The sequence below is a fragment of the Pelecanus crispus genome, chromosome Z (genome assembly GCF_030463565.1).
Source record: "Pelecanus crispus isolate bPelCri1 chromosome Z, bPelCri1.pri, whole genome shotgun sequence".
Lineage (NCBI taxonomy): Eukaryota > Metazoa > Chordata > Aves > Pelecaniformes > Pelecanidae > Pelecanus > Pelecanus crispus.
This window is the reverse complement of record NC_134676.1, coordinates 26,635,486-26,651,700: the sequence shown is the minus strand read 5'-3', so window position 1 is coordinate 26,651,700 and position 16,215 is coordinate 26,635,486. Positions and strand designations below refer to the sequence as shown.

At 37.1% G+C, this 16,215-nt stretch overlaps 1 protein-coding gene across 1 annotated transcript in view; it reads right to left on the bottom strand.

The window, feature by feature from the left end:
* HOMER1 (homer scaffold protein 1) overlaps positions 1–12,595 on the bottom strand; it is a 63,262-nt gene extending 50,667 nt beyond the window's left edge. The window contains exons 1-3 of the mRNA XM_075726067.1: positions 12,479–12,595; positions 7,610–7,702; positions 112–254 (exon numbers count right to left, since the gene is read on the bottom strand). Coding sequence (XP_075582182.1) covers positions 112–254; positions 7,610–7,702; positions 12,479–12,580 — 338 coding nt within the window. The 5' untranslated portion in view covers positions 12,581–12,595. The remainder of the gene's footprint in view (positions 1–111; positions 255–7,609; positions 7,703–12,478) is intronic.
* Positions 12,596–16,215: the final 3,620 nt, after the last annotated feature.

Sequence of the window (16,215 nt, the reverse complement as noted above, 5' to 3'; positions counted from 1 at the left end):
CATTTTCGGGGGGGAAAGGGTTGGTTTTTTCCACACAATACAGGAGAAGGTCCCTTTAACGAGGAAGCAGACAGGTATCACTTAATCAGGATGTGGGAATGGAATCTGTACCTATGGGTAAATGGCAATGCGTTCTGGGTTGGTTCAGCCCTTGGTTCTGAGTTCTGTGTCACTTCCGGCGTCACTCTCTCATCATCTGTCCCGTTAATACTTTCCGGCGTTAAAGGAGACTGAATATCCCCTCCAGCTGATTCCTTAAGTAAAATAAATAACACATTAAAATTACAAACTGACCTGCTCAGGAAGGCAATGTGTATATAAGCACTAACATTAAGTCTTAAAAGAAACACAAATTTTAGGTAGTATTAATGTGAGGCTTACATTTCCAGCATCACTCACAGTCATATTTCATCATGTGAATTTAATTTATAAGTATACTACCATAAGATTCACATTATCTTCTACAAAACACAACTGATCTATGAATTATTTGCAAGTATCCAGCCTCGTGCTTATTACGGACCTCTCTCTCTCTTACCTGATCTTACATTCAGCCCTCATCCTGCTACACAATGTGTGACTATTGACACCGAGGATTCTTGTCTCTTTATATTCCAACATGGTGAAACAAACAATTCTGATATTTGTTTCAAAGTCTAGCTTTCATATTGTTTATTAACCAAAGTGAACTGTGGAAGGGCCATGGGTGGTGCGTTCACAGTTTCACCTATGAACCATCTGTAAAGAAAACTTGTTCAGCAGAGTCCTTGCAAAACTTTCATAGGCACATTAGACTGGCCTAGCTCTTGCTGGTCATGGTATCAGCTGGGAAGGAGAACACTCCAGCTATACCCAGGCCGCTTCCACTACTGCTATTGCCCTGATTTCAGCCAGGAGAGAGTTAATTTTATAATAAAAATTTTATATTTTATAATATAAAATTTTTATATTTTATATTAATATTTTATATTAATTTTATAATATAAAAATAGCAGCAGGCATAGTGCTGTGTTTTGGATTTAGTAGGAGAAGAATGCTGATAACACGCTGATGTTTTAGTTGTTGCTAAGTACTGCTTGTGCTAGTCAAGGACTTTTCAGCTTCCCATGCTCTGCCAGGCGCACAAGAAGCTGGGAAGGGGCACAGCCAGAATAGTTGATCCAAACTGACCAAAGGGCTATTCCATACCATATGACGTCATGCTCAGTATATAAACTGGGGGGGGTTGGCTGGGGAGCAGCGATCGCTGCTCAGGAACTGTCTGGGTATTGATCAGCGGGTGGTGAGCAATTGCACTGTGCATCACTTGCTTTGTATATTGTTATTACTGTTATTATTATATTGTTATTATTATTACTACTATTTTACTTTATTTTATTTCAATTATTAAACTGTTCGTGTCTCAACCCAGGAGTGTTTCTCACTCTTCTGATTCTCTCCCCCATCTTATTGGGGCAGGGGGAGTGAGCGATCGGCTGTGTGGTGCTTAGTTGCTGGCTGGGGTTAAACCACGACAGCTGTGTAGCTGGATACCTGAAAAGCTTAATGGCTGCCTTCCAGCAGAAGGCACTGGTGTGATTTTAATGACACTTCATCATGCCAACATGTACGTTTGTGTTTTGGCCAACAAACACCATTTGCTAATTTCCAGTCACTGAAAAGGACTTCTTTTTTATGCAAAGTACTCCCTTGTAGCCCACATCCTAAGTTAGAACTTTATAGGCTTTTCAGTCCCTGTATATGGTTCAATTTTAGTATTTTCTTTCCTGTTATATTCTTTTTCAATTAATGATTTTTGCAGGAGATAAGCAAGTCATATAAGCTAAGTAGCTCATCTCAATTTTAAAATGTCTTAGTAGGCTTTTAGTAGTCAAGTGGTAACATTTAACTCTAAGATAGAAGAGTTTCATTCATAGAGTTCAATGGATGTCACGGAGGGGTGTCTGTACAACAGAGGAATGGTTGAATTACAGTATTTCCAAAAGGTAAGCATCTCCTATGACCACACAGCCTTCTACCATCTGCATGGGGAACAGATAAAACTGCTATTTAATGTTATTAAACTGAAGCACAAGCAGAGTCTCTGGAAGACCAGCAGCTCCCCTTCCCAGCTTTTTGACACTCTGCATAGGAAGCTGAAGAACAGCAATCTCAGAAGGAATTACAAAGTATCTGAAGATGGTCATGATCTTACAAGACCAGGGTTTAATTTTGAGCCTCCACTTGTAGCCTTCAACTCGTTTACAGGGATAAGGCTTTTTGAAAGCCAATACTGAATCTGATCCTCCATCTATAGGAAATGTTGTCCTTCACTTTAAGACTTAACTAGATGGAAAAACTCAGTTCTTTTAAAGAAAGTAAGATCTGGCTGTCATCATCATGTTCCACACCTTTCTGGTGTCCCTTAACCAAAAATACTGTTGCTCAACATTTTCATTGCACTTTAAAATACATTAAGCATTTGCAGCATAACAGTTGTCAAAATTTTGCTTTTATTCTGCCATGTTTCTCACATAGTGAGAGATACGTATCTCACTCTACAACCTGAATTAGTGGGTGATACAACATTTTAATACTGACTTCAAATTCTATTATATTTAGCATTCATCAAGTTATACAATGCACATGCACCAATGTCTTCATTCTGTACCTTCTTATTAAATTTCTACTGATTAAAAAGCAGAAATTAGCTTACACTGATTTAATTCCACAGCTATAAACTGTTATTTATAATAGAAATGTAGTTTTTTTATTATATGAATGCAAATTGTCACCTACTTTCAGGAAGAATCTTGTTATTTTATAGTCAAAACTATTATCTTAAGTGTTAATACTTTAAAAGTCAAAACTAAATCTTGATTTTTACAGAATGACTTTACTGAACTGAAAATGCATTGAAATTGTGAAAGGAGAGCAGAGTTGGCAAGATAATCAGGCAAATTATTTTATACAAATTATATGGTTTTGTGTGTTATTATCCTCTAATTTGATAAACAGTTTCCACTGACATTAAATGAAAGCCAAGAGTTTGGCTTTCATATAAATGGGAAGAGAAAGAGTTTGGTTTTCTTATATATGGACCCCAGAGTTTCTCTTTTATTTCCTCCTCTTCCCAAACTACACTAGATAGTCTAAAAAATACATACCACACCCTACAAAATCTGGATGGCTTGTATCTTTAAGCTAAAGTTCCTACAATACTATTATTAGATACATAAAAGCCAGAGCCTACTTATTAAGATGTTTTAAGTGTGAATGCATAAAAATTATTTCAGTGTAAGGAAAACTAATATACAAGTTCCATCTAGGCTTATTTTTCAGCAAAGCACTTTCATAGACTTCAAATGTGAATGGAACTCAAGTGACAAAAATGAATGAAGACAAACATTGCAGTCTATGTAATACCTAAAGGTTCACTGCCTGCAAATTCATGAGGGGCTGATTTTGTAATTACAAGAGAAGCATCAGATTCTAGTATGTGTTCCTTCCACCAATAATACAGGTTAATCGGCACTCGCACACACTCACAACTATCCCTGCCTGATAAGTAATTTATTTGCTGCCAACTATAATGAAGCTAGCTATGAATAAAGCACCAAAGACAACAGAAAAAGCCACTTAAACTGAACAAAACTTTTACAAATGTTTACAAAGAGGATGTTCCCATTATATATTAATTGGAGAGAGTAAAACAATTTTAGAAACATTTTTGTGAGATGTTGATATGTAATGAAATTTTTATTCTATACCATTATAGCTTCACACATCCACTCCAGACTTTACAGAGTTGTGGAAGAAATTGCAGTCAGCCTTAAAAGAGATTTTCACCCTTTCTTTCTAGCTAGGAGAGCAGGTTAACTTAGTTCTAACATTCAACTCTATAGACACTATATGGAAAAAACAGTGCTTAAATTGAAAATGACAAATGTTCCTGTAAATCAGTAATATATTTTAAGGCCTGATATTTCCCACTTATAACAGCTACAAATAGATATTTCATCCATTTGAGAAGAAAGGATTAACAGCTTTCCTGTGGTATAAAACCACTATTGTATCATATATCGGTTTCTGGAGGATATTGAACTTTAAGTCACTCACCAGTCCTGGACTTACATATGGACTGAGGATTAGTGTTTTTCTACATGACAAGTGAATGTGAGAGTCTGACTCAGGTATATTTTGCTATTTAAGAGTTTTTCAAACATCTGCACTGTCTAAAGCAGCTCTGACCCTACTAATGAGTATGCAGGACTCTGGTGATGCCAAGCAGTAGAAAAATTACAGTGCCTACAGTATATAAACTAAACATAACAGAGGGGAATTAATCAAAAGATGACTTAAATTTCAAAATCTTATGAGCAAAACACATGCACTCACAAGAGGCTTTAAAGTAAAACAAGCACACTTCACAGCACAGATCACGCCACCTTTTAATGGTGACTAAATACAGAACAGAAGAAAAGGAGGAGTAGGTGGTTCTAAAGTCATGAACAAACCAAACCAATTCCAGCTCGTTTTCTTATTGGGTATTATACTGTTTTCTCATTAAGTATTCCAGACACTTCCCTGGCACTGCTGTTCTTTGTAGTGCTTCTCTGTTCAGTACTGACTGGCAATGGCGTAACTCTGCCAGATACTGATTCAGATACCACAACACATGTGAAACATCTGTTCCGGTATAGAAATTCACATAATATCCCAGAAAGTTACTTTTTCCAAAAGCTTTGTAAGTAAATTTTGTAATTCTACAAAGAAAAAGCCAACAGGTCATCAACTATGACCATTTTGCCAAAACCAACCCATTCCTTGCGCTAAAAAATGTTGTGATTCTAAAACGTTTCAGGCAATAGCTATTCCTAATAGTCTGCATAGGAGGGGCTCAGAATCACAGACAAGACTATTTTGAGTAAATTACTCACTACATAATTTCGGAAACTAACAGAGGTTTTAATCTGAAATGAGTGGGGTCAAAAGAAGTATCTGAGGACAGATTCTTGCTTAGAGAAAAAGAAAAACTGAGGTTCAGACTCCAGTTGGTTGCGAGACTGATGGTGTGAGACTGCAAACCACATGAACTGCTCTGTTTGGTTCTATACTTGAACCTAATTAAGGTTAGTTTGAAAAAGAAAAAAAAAGGGGGGGGCGGGGGATGACAACACAGTTTTCAAGCTATTGCTTCCTGCAGCTCAGTGAACTCCAGATCGAAGTGTTGCTCTTTCAGTTCATAGGCAAGCTTGCAACCGAAAGTAGACCGTGGGTGGCTTGTCACTGTAAGTATCTCCCTACCTATCATTAATTTAATGCAGAAGGATAACTGCAAGTCCAAGACAACAGAGGGATTGACACTTGCAGATAACTGGGTTATTGTTACAGAGCTCACTACTCTCATGCTACCTCCCAATGCTTTTCCTGTCAAAGCTTCCTAAAAAAGCCAGGTTCCTGCGAAGTCTTGACTGGCCACTGAAAATGTCTCCTTCCTCTTTTATTCTCCCTCTGCAAAGGATCACTATGCAAAATGGAAAGAAGAGCTGTAAAACAACTGAGAAAGGCACCACTTGAATTATTTGCCTTGCAGCCACTTTTTGGCAGATGATCAAAATGACAGCGAGTGCTCCTTCAAATGTGTCTAGGGTCCCACCTTCCCTCCCCACTACCAAGCACTGATCTTTCCCCCAGGTCATAAATCTGTTTGAATGAGCCCCAGCGCCATGGAAGTGCTGCAGCTTGCCATGAAGCCATCGCTTCTCATCTGCTCCAAACTCCAAAGTTCCTGACTCAACTCCCTTCTCTCTGGGGAACTAATGGGAAGCATTAAGTATGTGAAGACTATTATGCTGATGTGTCAGCACTTGCACTAACTCTATCCTTCAGAATAATATGCTAACTTATCAACACAGCGAAAAGCCACAAGATGAAACGTAGAGCCTGAATATGAAATTATTCCTAAGTGTGCAGTAATTAAATTGCAGCTCTCAATGTGCATTATAGAATTGCTCAAAGTAACATTTCTGTAACTGCCTAGAGTATAAAATGTTAGGTTCCAAGTATAAAAGGAAATCTGTACAGGAACATGAACATTATTAATAGCTTATACAGTTTAAGAGAAAGCTTTAACCCTGGGCAGCTGCTAGATGAAAGCATCTTGTCTCTGAGCAAGTAGTTCAAATTTATGTCCAAACCAAATGATAAGTCACTCCACTCAACAGTGCCAGGTTTAACTTCTGAGTCCAGACTATTAATCAATATGTCAAAAGAGAGACTGAGCAATTGTTTTGCCTATGATATCGAGTAACTAGAGGCCTGGCTAAAGTACTACACCGTTTCTAAAGCCAAGTGTATATTAGGTTATAATATTGAAATATCTACTTCCATTATCTCTGTGTTTATTTATGGAATTTATCAGAAGTTTAGAGACAGTCAAGAAAACTCATAAAAAAAGACTGCCTTATTTTCCTCCTGTTACAGCAGATCAAGCGGTTTCCCATTAATAACAAAGCCCAACCTAGCACTTGGGCAAAATGCCTACTGGGAAAACAAGATGAGGTTGGTTCATTGTGTATATTCTTGTGGTTTCCACTGACTTCTCTTGGAAGGACACCAAATATAGCTTTCTGGTGGCAATAAAACTATTTGTACAGCATGCTGCAAACTGCCTGCTACCCTTGTTCCATCAAAGATCAGGAGCACATTACAGCACAAAGCACCCAACAGATACACCGATTCAATGCATGAAAACTCCCCAGAAAAAAGACTCAGCTGCATTAATCCTACTCAACTCAGGAATCCCTGCTATAGTTTTAACGCTGCTCCATCCTCCAAGAGAAGGAATTACCTTTGTCTTCACTATTGCTTAAAACAAAGCAAATAGCTACACACACAGCCAGGAACACTGGATGGCAGGGGGCACAGGAGTGGAGGGACATAAAAGCCTCATGCAATTTCTTTTTTTAAAGCAAATTCAAAATATTCGTTTTCAAGAAAATTAATTTTAGCCATGACTAATGTAAATGTGACTATATTAATTTATCCTCCTGTTAGGCCTATATTAACCCAGTTCATGTTTGGAGATACCTTTTATAAACTCTTCTTTTACATCATGGCTAACTGTAATATAACTCCAGAACCAGCATGTGAATCTGTCATCTTCCTTCAACACATTTCACAACTGAATACTACAGTAGGAAATAAGTAAAAATAGTTTGCTGTTTTAACTTTGGTTTCTGTTGTAATGATTCTTCTATAAAAGTCCTTTACTGTGCACCACCTGAAGTTTCACAGATACAATAAGAAAAAGCACAAAAGGTGTTTACTGTAGATTTACTTACATAACTGCTCACCATGTTTACTCGTTTTTCTGGGGAAAGCTCAAAGACAGGAATGGGAATAAACAAAAGGCCAATTTTATTTTAAAACAAGTCCCTTTGACACTTCTGTAGTGTATGTTAAATGTATTCTTAGACTTCTTGACACTTCTAGCTGACTGTTGAGAGGATTCAGGGTAACTAGGAAGTACTCCTTTCATTTTTAATACAACATGTGTATGGAAGATACCATACAGTAAGTAGCACAGATATGAAGTACCAGGCTTGAATCAGGCAATAAGACTCACTTGAGAGGGTGTACTTGTTAGCTCCATCTTTTCTTGGGATTTTTCCTTTGCTAGTCGTGCAGCTTCTTTGAATTCCTGAAATTTTTCAGCAAACTGAAGGTACATATGTTTAAAAAAAAAGGAAAAAGAGAAAGAGTAGGCGTGAAGTAGTACATTACATGCAGAACAGAATGCTGTACTTAACATTTTACAAAGTCAAATTCTGTCAGTAGAATTTTTTAATGTTTCTTCTTATTAGATACTCATTTAAGTGAGTTGCAGTCCTATACCTTTCAGACAAAATGTACACTGTTTACATGTCAGGAAAATTACGATGCAATGAAGTTTGAACTGTTGCTGATAGTGCTAAAAAAACTCACCTCAGAGATGGCTAATAATAGTGACAAGCTGACTTACACAGCTGCTTTCAGATTCAGGTTTTACTCTCCTCCTTACAACAAATGATCTGGTTCTGAACCCTACAGTGGTCACCATTAGCCTACAGCTTTCAATAGGCTTCATTCTTTCATGACGGAAACAATACTTATTTCTTCCCAAATTTTAATGGTATTTATAATTTCAATAGCTAATTAGGAAAGCAGCAGTGGGAATATTGAGTCAAGTTCATTTTTTGATTGTTCGTTGACATCAGTCAAGTTAAAGAACAAATTAATTGAACCAAACGCATATACTGAACACTGAACTCAAGAATTCTACATTGAACTGCCATATGAAGCTTGATTTCTATGCTACATGTACCTCTTCCAGAAAATAGCTAAAGCAGCAGTTTAGAAATATGTGCACCCTTGAATTTGAGAGATTAAATCAATTTATTAAGAATAGGGCCTAGTTTCTCTGCCTAGAGAAAAAATTGGCTTCATACATCTCAGCTTGACACTACACTAATTGCTACAGTGGCCAAGCATTTGTTTTTGTTTCCTACTGCTTTTATACAGAACATTACCTTATTATGATCAGCTTAAGACTGAAACGATTCTGCAAAAACACTGGAAGCTTCACCAACACCTTCTAAGTCTCTCCAGCAGCAGCATACAAAGAAATTGTTTTGCACTGCGTGTATTGAGAAGGGATGAAGGCTACCCTTTGTGTGACACAATCTCCTCAAGTATTTTAAATCAGAACGTCACTGCCTATGCAAGACCTAAAAAACTTTATTGTCTTTAAACTTATCCTGGTTGTCTACTAGTATTTGAAGAAATATAATTTCTCTCCACTTGTACCCTATATTTCACCTGTCAGGTTATTTAAAAGTATACATTTCCTGAATATAGAAGGAGACAAAAGATACCACCCTGAAAGTCTAATCCAGCATCAAAAAACGTCTCAGAACAGATGATAAAATTGGCAACTGATCACCAGAACTAGGTGATACTTATTTAAGACTTGTACATAGACCTCAAAATCTGATGGGTAACCTATTATTTAAATCAGCTTTAAGACCAGAGGATTGGTAAAGGCAAAACATGATGCTGAGGTTTAGAATAAATAGCTGAAGACATACAAGGCAGTAAATATGATCTTCTGTACCACAGTGGTAGAAACTGTAAAAAAAAAGAATAATAGACAGATAAATAGATAACATTCTAAGAAAGAGCCAACAAGGCTAATGTAGCGGAAATTTCACAAATTTACTAGAATTCCTTCAGATAGTCAGGTGATGGGTAATAGCAATCTCTTGATAAAATTCCTGAATAACAAAGATGAGATCTCATGGTATGAAAGGAAAGGTTCTCTGAAGGATCAATATTTTAAAGAAAAGATGAAAAATTGTGCAGGGAGACTAGAATAGGCTCTTACAACTATCTGTAGTGGCACTTCTGACATTTAGCATACTCTTAAATTATATGGAATAAATCAGGTCAACTAATTCAAAGGGGTAAGACAGACCACAAACCTGAAAAGGAATATTTTTTCTCATACATCAGGATATCATCAAAAGCACAGACTTATATTCTGAATGAGAATGTTGTCTCATTTTTTTCTGAAAATCATGGGACATTCTGTTCCTCCTACTGCAGCAGCAAGAAGGATTCTGCTAGCAAATCCTGATCCTGTGAAAGGAATATTCTTCAACATACGAATAATCTTTCAGGTATCACTGACTTCTGATGGAGCAATCTTGAGGTGAATTTGTGGTCTAACATATTGAGATCTAATGAAGATAAATAAATGTTTAATTCATTTTCTTCTATACTGTTTGTATGTGAAGTTGATTAGAGTGCCATTATTTTTCTATCAGATATTCTCACTCTGCTAATTCTCAGTTACAATAATTCTACAGAAAGAGGTTACTGCTGTTGCACTCTGCCCTAGTAATTAGTTTAGGAGGACAAAGGTACATGAACCAAAAAAGAATAGTCCAAAAGTGAAATATCTACTATAAGCTAAGCAGACAATGATCTGAAAATAAACAGTTTATTCTTATCTGCTCTGATTATTTGCTTCATTAATCTGTTTAAATCAGTCACAGACTAGATTAAGTTTTTTGTAGTTGCAGGCTGTCTTTTGCTCCCTGGAACTTGAAATATTCCATTGGGGCCCAGAGACACTACTGCAAAACAAATTACATACAACAGAGGTGTTCACTTAAGGACTTTGATAAATCAAAATACAGAAAAGAAGTTCCAGAATCAATTTTTAAGGCAACTTCTAGAAGCAACCTGTTTCTGAACAAATCCATTAATACAGTTTGTTTGTTTGTTAGCCCTGTTATTAACATGCAGTAGTACCTTGAGCCCAAATTAGAGTTCATGTCCTACAGTGCTAGGGGTACCAACAGCACTCTGGCAAACGACTACAACACCAGTGCACAGAAGTCAGAGTTAGTAATCTGAGCAGAGAGACAAGACAAGAAAGAGAATATAGATGTGATTTCTCTAAAGCTACACAGCAGATCCAGGCTTTCTAATTCAGCTTTTCTGATTCCAAGACCAACATATCTACCAACTCCAGTGACTGAATAGACTGTAATCTAAAGAAAATTTTCCTTTCCCCCATCAAATATATTTATTAATTTTAAAATAACACCAGAGTTTCACCTTTATCAATTTTAGTAGCAATGATCAGCAATTTCAACTCATATGAATATCAGTTTGATAATTAAGATATAATACAGCAGGAACAGTTTTCTGAAAAGGTCTGGAAGATTGATCACCATAAGCTTCAGAAAAGGTCTGTGACTTGGTATTTTTCTCAACAGATTTGCATACTCTTTGTAAAACACAGCAATCTGAGTAACTGCTAATCAAACATGTACTTAAGACAAAATATCTACTGTAGCTTTTCAGATTATTTTTTCAACAACAATATAAAGTTTTAAGCCAAGGGCATGCTTCCAACCATTTGAGAACAGTGAAAGAATGGGATTGAAACAACTGTAATTAAGAAGGCAGTAAATTACCACATGGGGAGAGCAAGAAGTGAGTGAAGGATAGGACAGATAAAAAACAAAAAATATTTTCACTGGCAAGGATAACCTAGTGTTTAGGCAAACCTAGTTAGTCAGGCAAACACAGAGTGTGCATGACTACAGCGTGAGACTTTGCCTCCAAAAAAGCATTCTGTTACAGAAAACAACCTAGTCTACGAGGGAGGTAAACTAAACTAGCATTTATGCTAAATCCATTGAAATATTAAGAAAAGTTATTAGCATGTTGGTAAGCAAGTGCCTTTAGCACATATACACCTATTTAAGTAAGTGACAAAGTTTCCAAGTTCACTGAAGCAATGATAGGTGCACAAACGGACATGCAATATTAGTATTATTCAGAATTTCCTGTGTTTGTGTTGCTTTGTGGAAATCAAAGCTATCTGATTACAAGAGGAAGAAATCTTACAAGTGTAATACTTGTACAAATAAAGCAGATATACTCGTTCTCATTTTAAGGGTTTTCTAACAGGCCCATGTTTATCCTTGTATAGTGACAATTACTTTCTCAAAAGGGCTGGTACGATTTTCGTTTTTTTCAATAACAAGACAATCATTATTCCTTACTTAAACATGTACTATACATTCCTTTTATTGCACTTGGGTTTCCAAGTATCTTTTGTATCCTTCAAAGATGAAAATTCTCTGCTTAATGTAGAGACATGTTCTTAAACAGAACTGAAATTCCTCATTGAAAGAAAAATGACACCAGCTTGTACAGGTTCCTGAACTTATCTACCAGAGTAGTATCAATAGCAATAGGTATTGTAGAAAGGGTGCTCAGAGGAACTATACCATCACTTTGAGAAACAGGGGTTACTACTGCTTTCCTCAGAATAAGGTGTACTTCCCTCCTGCACACGTAGACCAGGAAAAAAACCTCACATATGGCACAGAGTTTCTTTAGTAAACATTTCAACTTTTGTATTCCAACAAGAAAATGTACTTTTCTTTTACACTGAATAAATTTCCCACTAGCTTTACTCTAAGCCTGCAGACATTGAAATATCTGTAACTTGATGCAGTAGTAGAAAAGTGAAAGTGAATGTGGCTTAAAAGACAAAAATGCATCTGAAGACTACCAACAATTTTTTTTTCTAGATCTAAATACAGAAGAAACACTAAATAGCTTGTTCCTTTAAATTCTATCATGAAAAACTGTAATGGAAGAACAACTTTAAAAAAAGAGAAACCTAACAAATAATTAGAAAGCATTAACAACATACACAGTGATAGCTGAAACCTCCCTCCTTTCCTCCATAAGTTAAAAGAAAATTTTCAGGTATCACACTTGTCTTTTTACATTATATGCATCGATATAATTTTTTAAAATTATTTTTAAATAATAACAGTAGTGAGCACTGAGTGAAGATACGGTGAGCAGGAATCAAATACTCCTAAGCCACTTGACTAGCTGAATAGTTGCCACTGGTCATACTTACTTTTGAAAGGTGATGTTCAGATGAAAATCCCAAGCCATAGACTGTATTCGCCCTGCTGTCTGCCCACTGGCCAAACTTCTGGGATGTTTTAGTAAATGTCATGTTGGGGGTGATAGTGCTATTTATTATTGCCTGAAAAAAAGTAATAGTTGTAAAAAAGGGATTTTGTGGTAGTGATTTTTTTTTTTTAAAGACTACTCAATTGAAAATGCCAATATTGTAGTCAAGTATTTGTGTACACCGAATGAGACACACACTGGGAACTAGGGAACAGTTTCTAATTCAATCACAGCTAAAATTACAAAAGCGTATTTTCACATACATTCTGTAAAAGGAGCAAAATTGGGGGGGGGGGGGGGCAGCACCTGTTTGCAATTGCAAGCAGTCACTTAGTAGTTAGCAAGTCTAAAAAAAGTCCTTTAAAGCATCTGCATAGGCTAATGAGATCAGAATACAAGAACTAGCAAAGTCCTTTTTCGTCTCACAAGTGTATTTCTTTGTCCCCCAATGCAGCGCTTCTTACGCTCCAGTGTAAGCTTCACTGTTGTATTCCCCCCAGCCCCAATGCATATGCAGTCCTCACTGGAAAACATGCAATATAACAAGAAGCCAAATTTCTTTTTACATTTCTGTATTACAAGAATCTGTTTTTCCTTTATACACACACAAGCATGCCTAACAGTGACAGGGTCATACACCAACTACAGAAGAAGAGATACTCTTAGAATAACTTTTTTTCTGAAGTTCTCGTTATATACAGGATGGAAGAAACACATCCTCCAGCATACAGCTTCTGTTAATGTAAACAAAAAATGCAACTATTACGTGATATGCTGGTTCCACTAAAAGCAACTGAAGTTTTACCATGGATTTCAACATATTTCCATCACATTAAAGTTTGACTAACATGTTCTAAATCTGCGATGCAGAACTGTCTAGCTGACTTAAAGTACGTCAAGATAAAGTCTTATAGTGACACCAATGGGTTCCATTTAACTAAAAACCTGATGGTTAGTACAGTTTATAACCAGCCAACACAAACAAGAAAGACTAGCCATAAACCCAAAGATATGTATATTTGAAGCAAAATGCATGCATGCTTTCTCATCTGTCTGGTGTCACATTTGTTAAATAATTCACAGCCCTTTTCATGAATCACTGGCGCTTTGTAACACCCACGTGAAGAACATCCTTAAAACTTCCCAGAAAATAGCACACGCTGTGAGCAGAACAATTCAGCAAGAATCTTTCTTACATGACATTTACTGTGCTCCAAAGGTTACTGTCAGTATGTGTCCTACTGCAATTGTCTTAACAATACCGAGTTGGGGGTCTTTTGAACATCAGTGTGCATGTTTCCTGCTTCCATGAAACCATAACCCCTGCCTTACCCCGGCAGGTTAAAGCCAGTGATTACTGAAGAATCCTAGAGCCGCAACAAAATCCACAGGGTCCAAACCATTTTCTCTGTCATAAATAACAAAATCTTTATTTTATTCTTTGAATAGCAGGAACTGTACAAATATGTAGAGAGTAACAGTATTTTCTCAGGATAGTGACAGTGAGAAATTTCAACATCAGAAAGACCAAGCACTGCTCTCCCAAGCCTGAGATCTTCTAGAAGTCAAAATCAGTCTCTATTACTTGCATGAGATGGCCTTCTGGGCAGATATTAAAATTAGTAGTTACAGAGTTTACTTAGCACGTTTTGCTGACATTTGGGTAGCACTGGAGCACAGCTACCATCAACACAGAAATTTCTCTGAATTCTACAGGGCAAGCCTGAAAAATTTGCAGCTGAGGGGCCAGCTCAGCCCAAAAAGAGCTCCCATGTGCATATGGTGATTCTCAGATGAACTGGCGGAGAGGTGTATTGCAAGAAAGTTCAGAAGAACACATTGTATTGCAACACATAGAAAGACAAGCAAAGATATTGCAGCACAGATGAATCTAACAAAACTGGCATCTTCTACGGTGGCTTTGACAGCTCCACTATACTCACATTAAATTAGAAGAGCAAATCTGGATGGAACTGAGGACATCAAACAGGCAGTTCTCTCTGATAACCTTTGCCTCAAAATGCAGGCTTTGGCTACCATTGTGAACAACTCCTGGAAAATTCTGGAATACCTGAAAGCTTACATTTGAACCAAGAAGCCTCACCAGGTGAAGGACAGGATTTGCAATGTGATCAGAGACTGAAGAACCGTCTCCAGCATTAATTGCCCACTAAATGTCTCCTCAGATTTTCATATAGGAGAAGCTGGTCAGTGAAGTCAGTGATAATTCAAACATCATTCTCCTTTCTTTAGACAAAAGGTTCAGAGCCCAAATAAAGCCAGCAGGCTTGCACTTGCACTATGGCCTCCAACTGACTTCATAGAAAATGGATGTTTATGCCACGTAGGACAGAAGAGATAATGTGAGACAGGTAGGTGAACTTCTTGGAAAGGAGGTGTTCGGGAGCTCTTTTTTTCTTGCATGCTTCTTGTCTTCGTGTGCACTGTTAGGGCTTGGAAGCCCGCTTTTGAAATAACCTGGTGGAAGCCCAGAACAGAGCTGTGCAAGTTCACTTAATGCTCAATCTCTCTTGCTGTGGAAGCTGTCAACAGTAATATGTTTGAAACTAAATATCCTGGGGACAGTGTAGAAAAGAGTCTTCCTCCCAACTCAAGCTCTAGCTATGTTGTCTAGCTTGCTTAAGCCCTAGTTCCATCCATTGCTTGATTAATAAGAACTTACATCACATATTTGAGAGTGTGCAGATTATGTCATGGATGTAAATTCCTCAAAGCAGAAGATGACTCTGAGGACAGGGACTTACGACCTCCAAGAAACACACAGGTTTAAAGCCTCCAGGACTGGCATTTGCTGCACTGGCATATCTGACTGCAAATTCACCCAGCAAAAAACGTTGCAGAAACCAACCAGTTTTTAGCTGAGATTGGTCACTGCTTCAGCTGACCATGTGGCTGGCTGCACAAGAGAGAACCCAGAGCAGGCTGCCTGGACCAGGATGTGGTATCTGTTTTGACAGCAGTCTGCATTTAAGCTGCGTTACAGTGACTGTCAAATAATTTCCTTGCAAGGGAGAAAGGTAGGAAGAAAACGTTTTAAAAAATAATTGTATTGCAAAAAGAGTTGTTCTGATTCTTCCCTTCATTTTCCAGCAGAGAAAACTGAGGTGGCTCCACTCCAGTGGACAGTATTAGTCCAAAGACAACAAGTTTCTCACTGGGAAGACTGCATTCAGTTCCCAGTGATACAAAAATAGAGTCCTTTCATTATATTTACCAATTTTACAAGGAAATCAAAGCTTTCAATCCTCACTGAATTAAAAGCATTAGTATGCTAGATATCTTGCATGCTAAATTAATTATGCTTTTAAGAAGTGCAACGCTACAGCATACTATAGATACAGTCAGTGTCAGCTACTTCTGGAAAATACTGGATATTAATCCTTCATATCTTCAGCTTAAAAAAAAAAAAGATTTATTTTTTAAATTATAATTTACAATTAAGCCTGTCTTGTCTACTCAAATAGGTACTGCTTTAACTGCTGTCCTCTACGCCACATTCCACTGTAGAATTACCAGTGTAACAAGTGTCAAATATTTCATCAACTTTTAAGAATGTTGTTAGTATAAATGTACAAGAATATCTTAAAAGCAGAACAGAGTCCATCTGACAGGCAGACATTTAGCTTTTGAAGAAAACTGATTTTGTTATCTTTAGAT